This window comes from Poecilia formosa, unplaced genomic scaffold (assembly GCF_000485575.1).
Source record: "Poecilia formosa unplaced genomic scaffold, Poecilia_formosa-5.1.2 Scaffold207, whole genome shotgun sequence".
NCBI classification, from domain to species: Eukaryota; Metazoa; Chordata; class Actinopteri; order Cyprinodontiformes; family Poeciliidae; genus Poecilia; species Poecilia formosa.
Genome location: NW_006800146.1, coordinates 522,289 through 533,692, shown reverse-complemented (window position 1 = coordinate 533,692; position 11,404 = coordinate 522,289). Strand labels below are relative to the sequence as shown.

The window sequence follows — 11,404 nt, the reverse complement described above, 5'->3', positions numbered from 1 at the left end:
TAAAAGAAAAATAGGTCTAAGTTTACATCAAAGTGCAACAAATATCCTTCAAATATACCTTTTAATTCAAATATAACAACAGAGACTAACTCTAAATTATGTTATTTTGTAATTTTCATTGATTTATATATCAACTTTTTTTTTTTAAGTTAAATTTGATTAGAACCAAAATGCATCAAAAGCCATTTGCCCCCCTGTGTTGGCTAACCATTCAAATGTTCTGGGGAAAACCATTAGAAACTTATCTGACTGGGAAGAGCATTCAAATACTGAAAAATAAACTAATATTCTTGTAATTCTTGCTCATAATCCACCCAAGGCCAGACTCTAATGCGTGGTTTTGTGCTGCTGTAGTAAAGAAACTTAGTGGGCATTGAAGCCCCTTCGTCTCTGTCCTCACTGTAAACCTTTACTGTAAACCAATCAAGCCTTTACAAATTTGGCAAGCTTTAATCACGCGGTTCCATATGGTGGAATCAGACCATACATAGTGTAAAAACATTCCAACTTTTGTCAAGAACTCCAGGAAACTAAAAAAGATAAAAATCATAAAAACAATGTGTCCACTAAAAATATTGAACAGCGCTTTAACAGCAGAAGAGTCATAACGGACTAGTTCGTTCTCCCCACCTTCCTGATAAGCATTCAGAGTGTGTCTGTGTGTCTCCTCCTTTTGCTCTGCTTCCTCTTCCTCCCAGATGCTACAGCAGTTCTCCTCTTCGTGTTTCACCCGTGGAAGTCGTGGTTTCTCCCGGTCCTGGCTGCAGCTTGCCCCCCTGTCAGTGGCCAGCTTACTGGCAGAAACCTCCTCCACCATGCTGACATGTTGCTGCGGGAGGCCTGGAAGAAAAAGACAATGAACAACTGTTAAGACAGAAGAAGATGAGAATCTGGAGACTATCAGAACAAAAATTGGTTTACATTGTTCTACATATTTAGAAATAGCTACCAGTTCCCAGTGTGAAGTGTTCTTTACAAAATTAAAAGTTTATTGAACTTTGAGAAGGCCAACTTGCATTATTATGCCATTATTGTTGGAAGTGAACTCAAAACAACATTATCGTTTATTGCAATAATTACTGGGACAATTTATCATCCAGCAAAATTATCGTGACAGGCCTAGACACACTTACAAGTTTTAGAAGATTTAAAACAAGATGAAATTTCAAAAAGCAACATTTAAATTCTGATTTTATTTATCCAGGGGGAAAAGAATATATCCTAATCACACTTAACTGTGTGACAAGTAATTTCATCTCTTGTTAAATCACTGTTTGACTTTGCCTGAGCACACCGTTTGGATAGATGAGTTCAGTAAATCACTTTAGTAGAACCCAGAACTGGAAACTACCTGAAGCTTTTTCTGCTGCGCTGAATGCAGCTGAAACTGTCTGTGTCTCCTTAGGATTACAAAAAGGATTTAAATGTTAAACAAGTGACTCAGATATCTTGACAAAATAGAAGCTACGAATATTTCCTTCTATGTCTGTCAGAGAAGTGCACAATGCAGTGAAATGTATCTCAAATGATTGTATCCTGAATCGCATATGCGATTTGAATTAAAAATGTGTTTTCAAGGTACCAAAAAGCAAATAGTTGTTTTAAATAAAGATGCCACACGGCTTCCCAGGTCAGTTAACCGTAAGTCAACCTGTCACCACCGCCCACCATAAAGCATTTTACTGAATTTTAAAGAAATTCCGTTCCATTAGTTTCAAATTTAACAGAGGTTTCTGAAGTACATATCAACAGACTAAAAAACAAACAAACAAAAAAAACGCCGTCATCGCTCTTATTTTGAAAGCGGGTATAGCTAATAAGCTCACGGGCTCCCGAGAATAAAAGAAGTTATCCTCGCGTCCTAGTTACGGAGACTTTCTTACATATTAAAAATGCCCTTATTGAGTTAAGCTTCATGTCCATACTTAATCTGTGCAGCTTCAAATGCGGTTTCCAGTGGGCATTCCACAGTCTGCTATTTTCCTGATATCGGATGATTTGCTTTTCAAACTCTGAGAATATTTCCTCCGCAGCAGCAGTCAGTCTTTCTCTGATGAACTCTCTAAGGTCCTGAGATGAAGACATTGTTACTACAAAAACTGAAATATACGAGGGGGAAACAATAGAGGCCTCTCATAAAATACGTCTCCCACCCAAAAAAACAATTCATATGCTGCAGATTCTTCTTCTGTTGTTTTTGAGGCGGTAGGCAAGGAAGAGAACAGCGCATTACCGCCACCAGCTGGTGTGGAGGTCGAGCTGGAACTCGAATTACAGAACAACCTGCACAGATCATTTTAAGATAATGTAAACCCTACTGTCCATTGGCTTTTAGTTCAAGTTGAAGATATTTGACCTGTTACTGAACAACCTTTCTATCTTGTCTAGCTAAACGATAAGTCGCTCTGATTTAAGATTTGACTTGAAGTTAACTGTATGATCAGTTTCAATGAACAAAGAACAAAAATAATAATAATAAAAAAGGTCAACCAGCAGTTTGGAATGCTAAACAAATTCCAGTCAGCTAAAAGGTTTGCACAGTTAAGGTTAAAAATATCCCAGTGAGGAAAAACAACAAGAATCCACCCTGAATTCGGATATCTGCCTGGGAAAGTGACATTTTGTCCATATCCATATCCACTATGTCTGCCATGCATGGTGCATGTTAAAATTCCCCTGACTAGACAACTTCTATTAGTTTTTAATCTTATCAAACTACTGACACTGAAGAGGCTGTAAAATATCCATATCTGAAAATGGACTGTCACGTGAAACTCTGCTTTGGCATCATGCTGTTCATGCTCTCCCACTTTAGAGGTAAACTACATGCAGCAAGACTCCATAATATGTTAGTTTAACCAACTTTCCTTTTATTAATTTCACTGTTTGGACAGGAAATGGAGGAGGGTATTAGCATGGTAATAAAGTTTGTGAACAAAGTTTGAACAATGTTTGGACAGTTTGGTGACCTTTGACCTGGCCTAATATTTAGATTAGGTTCCAGAATCATCTGGAAAAACAAGGATAATATTTTGTCATTGAAGTTCACACAGACATTCTCTCCCTGTCAATGGTGATAAAAAGGTAAAAAATATTACCACCTTCAGTCCCATGCATTATTCTTCTAGAACAAGAATTCTTAAGCTGCAATGGACTGGCGACCTGTCCAGGGTGACCCCGCCTCTCGCCTGAAATGTCTCGCTGGAGATAGGCACCAGCACCCCTCCTGACCCCACTAGGGTCAAGGGTGTAAGAAAATGTATGGATGTATGAATTCTTCAGAGTTTAATAACAAGTACCAATGAACTTTTTCTTAACCTACTTTTTCCAAGTACCACCATGCTGTCAACACATTACAATCTAATAGAGAAGTTGGACTTTCTACATTTGTTGGGTTTCGGAGAACACGGTACACGGCGTGTTCTCCGAATCCCTACCTGGAGGGGAAGACCGGGGCGGGCCGGTGCGGTGGGTGGGTTTACAGAGCGTGTGAATGTTGTCCTACTAAAACTAAAACGCCTGGTCACTGGGTACAACAAAATGAAAATGTTACAGATTTTCTAACTTGTATGTAAATACACTCGTTTTTTCTGGTTGGCTGCCAAATTCATCAAGCTGCTATGCTACCCTTTTGCACTTGCCATTTTTTGCAAGTGCAAAAGATGGCACTCCTGCCCAACTAAAACCAGAAGAGATGAGGCAGCATTCATGCTAATCTACTGTAGTAATGAATAGTGAATAAAAAAATAAATAAAAAAAAACATTCTAAAAGTTGATGTTTCTTTACATATTTGGTAGCATTGTGTGTAGGTTTGAAAACTGGGTTCCCCTTTTGATTTTTATTTCATTGTTTGTTCTCTTACCTAATTTGTTGCTTGTTCTTTTGCAGATCAATACATGTGTTTGATTTTTGTTTTGTGTACACTAATCGGTGAATCAATACGAATAATTTAATAAAAAAGGGATATGGGGGGTGAGGAGTTCTTTGGCCAGAAGCTAACGCTGTTGGGGGAGGAGGAACCCTAACTCCAGACTCTGGATATTGTAGATGTGACCCTGCTTAAACACAGCTGAAGTCATAGCAGAAACTCCTGTCTCAGTATGTCATGAGCTATTCATTACACTCAGTTATGTTGAACTAAATATCTAAAACATGAAGGTTACAACTCCTGAAGAATGGACCCTGAGCTACATTGTTCCTACTTCGCTATGTTACAAATACAAATTTTAAATTTTTGGAAAATACTGACACAAAAAAGCAACAGAGTTTACCTCTTAAATCAGACTTTTATTAGTTATACTCTTCTTTATTAGTTTTAATCATCCCACAGACATGGTGAACAAACCATGTGAAGCTTTAGCGTATAAGTTCGGCAACTCTACGACACTTGCTCAACTGATCGCATCTGAATGTCTCCGATCTGAACCAGAAAAAAACAATACAGAGAAAAGGTCNGGCCAACTTGCATTATTATGCCATTATTGTTGGAAGTGAACTCAAAACAACATTATCGTTTATTGCAATAATTACTGGGACAATTTATCATCCAGCAAAATTATCGTGACAGGCCTAGACACACTTATAAGTTTTAGAAGATTTAAAACAAGATGAAATTTCAAAAAGCAACATTTAAATTCTGATTTTATTTATCCAGGGGGAAAAGAATATATCCTAATCACACTTAACTGTGTGACAAGTAATTTCATCTCTTGTTAAATCACTGTTTGACTTTGCCTGAGCACACCGTTTGGATAGATGAGTTCAGTAAATCACTTTAGTAGAACCCAGAACTGGAAACTACCTGAAGCTTTTTCTGCTGCGCTGAATGCAGCTGAAACTGTCTGTGTCTCCTTAGGATTACAAAAAGGATTTAAATGTTAAACAAGTGACTCAGATATCTTGACAAAATAGAAGCTACGAATATTTCCTTCTATGTCTGTCAGAGAAGTGCACAATGCAGTGAAATGTATCTCAAATGATTGTATCCTGAATCGCATATGCGATTTGAATTAAAAATGTGTTTTCAAGGTACCAAAAAGCAAATAGTTGTTTTAAATAAAGATGCCACACGGCTTCCCAGGTCAGTTAACCGTAAGTCAACCTGTCACCACCGCCCACCATAAAGCATTTTACTGAATTTTAAAGAAATTCCGTTCCATTAGTTTCAAATTTAACAGAGGTTTCTGAAGTACATATCAACAGACTAAAAAACAAACAAACAAAAAAAACGCCGTCATCGCTCTTATTTTGAAAGCGGGTATAGCTAATAAGCTCACGGGCTCCCGAGAATAAAAGAAGTTATCCTCGCGTCCTAGTTACGGAGACTTTCTTACATATTAAAAATGCCCTTATTTAGTTAAACTTCATGTCCATACTTAATCTGTGCAGCTTCAAATGCGGTTTCCAGTGGGCATTCCACAGTCTGCTATTTTCCTGATATCGGATGATTTGCTTTTCAAACTCTGAGAATATTTCCTCCGCAGCAGCAGTCAGTCTTTCTCTGATGAACTCTCTAAGGTCCTGAGATGAAGACATTGTTACTACAAAAACTGAAATATACAAGGGGGGAAACAATAGAGGCCTCTCATAAAATACGTCTCCCACCCAAAAAAACAGTTCATATGCTGCAGATTCTTCTTCTGTTGTTTTTGTGGCGGTAGGCAAGGAAGAGAACAGCGCATTACCGCCACCAGCTGGTGTGGAGGTCGAGCTGGAACTCGAATTACAGAACAACCTGCACAGATTGGCGATCATTTTAAGATAATGTAAACCCTACTGTCCATTGGCTTTTAGTTCAAGTTGAAGATATTTGACCTGTTGCTGAACAACCTTTCTATCTTGTCTAGCTATGTTTTATTTGTTTTTCATTGGCTTATAGAAGTTTATATTTTACTATTATTGTTTTTGTACTTTTTACAGCACTTTGCCCAGCTGTTCTAAATATGTCAGAAATAAACGATAAGTCGCTCTGATTTAAGATTTGACTTGAAGTTAACTGTATGATCAGTTTCAACGAACAAAGAACAAAAATAATAATAATAAAAAAGGTCAACCAGCAGTTTGGAATGCTAAACAAATTCCAGTCAGCTAAAAGGTTTGCACAGTTAAGGTTAAAAATATCCCAGTGAGGAAAAACAACAAGAATCCACCCTGAATTCGGATATCTGCCTGGGAAAGTGACATTTTGTCCATATCCATATCCACTATGTCTGCCATGCATGGTGCATGTTAAAATTCCCCTGACTAGACAACTTCTATTAGTTTTTAATCTTATCAAACTACTGACACTGAAGAGGCTGTAAAATATCCATATCTGAAAATGGACTGTCACCTGAAACTCTGCTTTGGCATCATGCTGTTCATGCTCTCCCACTTTAGAGGTAAACTACATGCAGCAAGACTCCATAATATGTTAGTTTAACCAACTTTCCTTTTATTAATTTCACTGTTTGGACAGGAAATGGAGGAGGGTATTAGCATGGTAATAAAGTTTGTGAACAAAGTTTGAACAATGTTTGGTGACCTTTGACCTGGCCTAATATTTAGCCAGGTCAAAGGTTCCAGAATCATCTGGAAAAACAAGGATAATATTTTGTTTTGTCATTGAAGTTCACACAGATGTTCTCTCCCTGTCAATGGTGATAAAAAGGTAAAAAATATTACCACCTTCTGTCCCATGCATTATTCTTCTAGAACAAGAATTCTTAAGCTGCGATGGACTGGCGACCTGTCCAGGGTGACCCCGCCTCTCGCCTGAAATGTCTCGCTGGAGATAGGCACCAGCACCCCTCCTGACCCCACTAGGGTAAAGGGTGTAAGAAAATGTATGGATGTATGAATTCTTCAGAGTTTAATAACAAGTACCAATGAACTTTTTCTTAACCTACTTTTTCCAAGTACCACCATGCTGTCAACACATTACAATCTAATAGAGAAGTTGGACTTTCTACATTTGTTGGGTTTCGGAGAACACGGTACACGGCGTGTTCTCCGAATCCCTACCTGGAGGGGAAGACCGGGGCGGGCCGGTGCGGTGGGTGGGTTTACAGAGCGTGTGAATGTTGTCCTACTAAAACTAAAACGCCTGGTCACTGGGTACAACAAAATGAAAATGTTACAGATTTTCTAACTTGTATGTAAATACACTCGTTTTTCTGGTTGGCTGCCAAATTCATCAAGCTGCTATGCTACCCTTTTGCACTTGCCATTTTTTGCAAGTGCAAAAGATGGCACTCCTGTCCAACTAAAACCAGAAGAGATGAGGCAGCATTCATGCTAATCTACTGTAGTAATGAATAGTGAATAAAAAAATAAATAAAAAAAAACATTCTAAAAGTTGATGTTTCTTTACATATTTGGTAGCATTGTGTGTAGGTTTGAAAACTGGGTTCCCCTTTTGATTTTTATTTCATTGTTTGTTCTCTTACCTAATTTGTTGCTTGTTCTTTTGCAGATCAATACATGTGTTTGATTTTTGTTTTGTGTACACTAATCGGTGAATCAATACGAATAATTTAATAAAAAAGGGATATGAGGGGTGAGGAGTTCTTTGGCCAGAAGCTAACGCTGTTGGGGGAGGAGGAACCCTAACTCCAGACTCTGGATATTGTAGATGTGACCCTGCTTAAACACAGCTGAAGTCATAGCAGAAACTCCTGTCTCAGTATGTCATGAGCTATTCATTACACTCAGTTATGTTGAACTAAATATCTAAAACATGAAGGTTACGACTCCTGAAGAATGGACCCTGAGCTACATTGTTCCTACTTCGCTATGTTACAAATACAAACTTTAAATTTTTGGAAAATACTGACACAAAAAAGCAACAGAGTTTACCTCTTAAATCAGACTTTTATTAGTTATGCTGTTCTTTATTAGTTTTAATCATCCCACAGACATGGTGAACAAACCATGTGAAGCTTTAGCGTATAAGTTCGGCAACTCTACGACACTTGCTCAACTGATCGCATCTGAATGTCTCCGATCTGAACCAGAAAAAAACAATACAGAGAAAAGGTCTTTTGAGTAAAAAGCTTTGTTGATGAAACACTTGTAGATTACACAAACTAAAACATTTTTTATTGAACTAAATTATTTATGCGCATTTCTGTCGTTATAGCTACTTGACACATTATTGTGTGCTGCTAGCAAACCAGCCAATCCCAGCAGCTGAATTCAAGAACAAGGCGCTGACTGGCAGTGTCCCAAAGAGCAGAGATAACGACTGTAGAAGTTGCTTCTCTGATAGACATAAACTCATTTCCGCTAGGGGTGAACCGATTTAACATTTTCAGACAAAAAGAAATTGATATTGGCCAAAATTGAAATGGGCAGGTCAGGCTTTTTAAATGACGGACAGTAACTGGTTAGTTCAGAAAACTACAATCAGTGCACTCCTAGTTTCCACTGCGCATGTTAAGGTATATTTGATGTTTCAACAACCAAACTAACCAGTTGTAGTCTTCATCATGCTGAACTACACTTGATTTACTCTTCTCAATCTCTGTGAGAAGAAAGCATCTCTCATGTGGACGGTCAAATTACCACTATCAAACTAAAAACTTTTGCAGCCCTTAGCTGCTGCATTTCTATCTATGCTTTGGCTACGTCAAACAAAAAGGGTTGCTCTTGGCGTGGACTTTCATGTGACGCACCAAGTGGTCCCTTCTACTCAGGGATTTCCCGCAGACGCCGCAGGGAAACCCCTTTATGCCCGAGTGGATCGACTCGTGTCGCTTCAGTCCCGATGACTGACTGAATTGTTTCCCGCAGGTCTTGCAGACGAGCGGATTGTGACTCTTGGCGTGGTGCAAGAAGCAACGGTATTGTGTGAAGCATTTCCCGCATGCTTGGCAGGAATAGAGCTTCTTGGCCGCCCGGATGGCCCTCTGCTTGATGGCGGGCTGCGACGGGACTCGCGGTTCGGCCAAGTGGGATTTCATGTGGCCCAGCAGGTAGTCCCTTCGACTGAAGGACTTCCTGCACGTGCCGCAGGCAAACGGCTTCTCGCCCGTGTGGACTCTTGCGTGTCGCTTCAGGATGTAGGGGTTGCTGAAGCGTTTCCCACACGTGTTGCAGAGGAGTCGCTCAACCTCAGCGCCAGTCGAGAAGCTGGCGTGTGGGCCGAGCGGTTTTCCACCGGAGCCGTTGGTTTTCTTGTGGTGGATCAGCTGGCAGTTCTGGCTGAACGACTTCTTACCAGCGCCGCACCTCAACTTGTTTTTGCGCATGTGGGTGCTCACGTGTCGGATCAGTTTGGATCTAAACTGAAAGGTTTTCTCACAAAAGCCACACCCAAAATACTGTGTGCCCGCATCAACCGTAGAGCCTGACACCAGAGGGAGGTCTGTGTTTATATCATCCGCATGTGCACCTTCGCTTCCTTCGTAAGATTCCTCCTTAGGTACAAACAGGGAGAGAGGCTGGATCCGGTCACCTACGCTGGTTCGAAGAAAATTGATTTGTGGAGGTTCTGGTTCGTCCTTGACTCCAGGGCAGATGCTGTCCTGGTCACAGAGCAGCTGGTCAGTGGGAGCGTCCTCCTCCATGTAGGGCCATTGCCGTGGGAGGTCTGCAGCAACAAAAAGACAAAGTAACTGAAGGGCAGAGGAGAATGTGGTAGAAAGGAGTAGTTTCCATTTAAGAATCTTGTCAAATGAAGGACAANACTGGCAGTGTCCCAAAGAGCAGAGATAACGACTGTAGAAGTTGCTTCTCTGATAGACATAAACTCATTTCCGCTAGGGGTGAACCGATTTAACATTTTCAGACAAAAAGAAATTGATATTGGCCAAAATTGAAATGGGCAGGTCAGGCTTTTTAAATGACGGACAGTAACTGGTTAGTTCAAAAAACTACAATCGGTGCACCCCTAGTTTCCACTGCGCATGTTAAGGTATATTTGCTGTTTCAACAACCAAACTAACCAGTTGTAATCTTCATCATGCTGAACTACACTTGATTTACTCTTCTCAATCTCTGTGAGAAGAAAGCATCTCTCATGTGGACGGTCAAATTACCACCATCAAACTAAAAACTTTTGCAGCCCATAGCTGCTGCATTTCTATCTACGCTTTGGCTACGTCAAACAAAAAGGGTTGCTCTTGGCGTGGACTTTCATGTGGCGCACCAAGTGGTCCCTTCTACTCAGGGATTTCCCGCAGACGCCGCAGGGAAACCCCTTCACGCCCGAGTGGATCGACTCGTGTCGCTTCAGTCCCGATGACTGACTGAATTGTTTCCCGCAGGTCTTGCAGACGAGCGGATTGTGACTCTTGGCGTGGTGCAAGAAGCAACGGTATTGTGTGAAGCATTTCCCGCATGCTTGGCAGGAATAGAGCTTCTTGGCCGCCCGGATGGCCCTCTGCTTGATGGCGGGCTGCGACGGGACTCGCGGTTCGGCCAAGTGGGATTTCATGTGGCCCAGCAGGTAGTCCCTTCGACTGAAGGACTTCCTGCACGTGCCGCAGGCAAACGGCTTCTCGCCCGTGTGGACTCTTGCGTGTCGCTTCAGGATGTAGGGGTTGCTGAAGCGTTTCCCACACGTGTTGCAGAGGAGTCGCTCAACCTCAGCGCCAGTCGAGAAGCTGGCGTGTGGGCCGAGCGGTTTTCCACCGGAGCCGTTGGTTTTCTTGTGGTGGATCAGCTGGCAGTTCTGGCTGAACGACTTCTTACCAGCGCCGCACCTCAACTTGTTTTTGCGCATGTGGGTGCTCACGTGTCGGATCAGTTTGGATCTAAACTGAAAGGTTTTCTCACAAAAGCCACACCCAAAATACTGTGTGCCCGCATCAACCGTAGAGCCTGACACCAGAGGGAGGTCTGTGTTTATATCATCCGCATGTGCACCTTCGCTTCCTTCGTAAGATTCCTCCTTAGGTACAAACAGGGAGAGAGGCTGGATCCGGTCACCTACGCTGGTTCGAAGAAAATTGATTTGTGGAGGTTCTGGTTCGTCCTTGACTCCAGGGCAGATGCTGTCCTGGTCACAGAGCAGCTGGTCAGTGGGAGCGTCCTCCTCCATGTAGGGCCATTGCCGTGGGAGGTCTGCAGCAACAAAAAGACAAAGTAACTGAAGGGCAGAGGAGAATCTGGTAGAAAGGAGTAGTTTCCATTTAAGAATCTTGTCAAATGAAGGACAAAAATAATCTGATACTTTACATTTTCAAGACTTGGATTTTGAAAGTCCTCATCAGGACCATTGCTGCCATTCTGAGCAGGAAACAGGAAACTAATAATAATAATACTAATAATACTAAAACCCAAGAACATTCTGAATATTCTGGATGTGACCGGATAGAATTGGAAATAAAAGAAAAATAGGTCTAAGTTTACATCAAAGTGCAACAAATATCCTTCAAATATACCTTTTAATTCAAATATAACAACAGAGACTAACTCTAA

The 11,404-nt window shown here is 41.0% G+C and overlaps 1 protein-coding gene and 1 long non-coding RNA gene across 2 annotated transcripts in view; both read right to left on the bottom strand.

The window, feature by feature from the left end:
* Positions 1 to 434: 434 nt before the first annotated feature.
* On the bottom strand, positions 435 to 2,195 carry LOC107838064 (uncharacterized). Its single transcript, XR_001664123.1, has 2 exons — positions 1,926 to 2,195; positions 435 to 840 (listed from the first exon to the last, which is right to left on the bottom strand). It is a non-coding gene; the product is annotated as an uncharacterized LOC107838064 (long non-coding RNA).
* A 5,637-nt stretch (positions 2,196 to 7,832) lies between these two features.
* LOC103148525 (dehydrogenase/reductase SDR family member 11-like) overlaps positions 7,833 to 11,404 on the bottom strand; it is a 21,991-nt gene continuing 18,419 nt past the window's right edge. Inside the window, exon 6 of the mRNA XM_016679286.1 lies at positions 7,833 to 7,986. Within this exon, the coding sequence (XP_016534772.1) occupies positions 7,945 to 7,986 (42 nt within the window). The 3' untranslated portion in view covers positions 7,833 to 7,944. The remainder of the gene's footprint in view (positions 7,987 to 11,404) is intronic.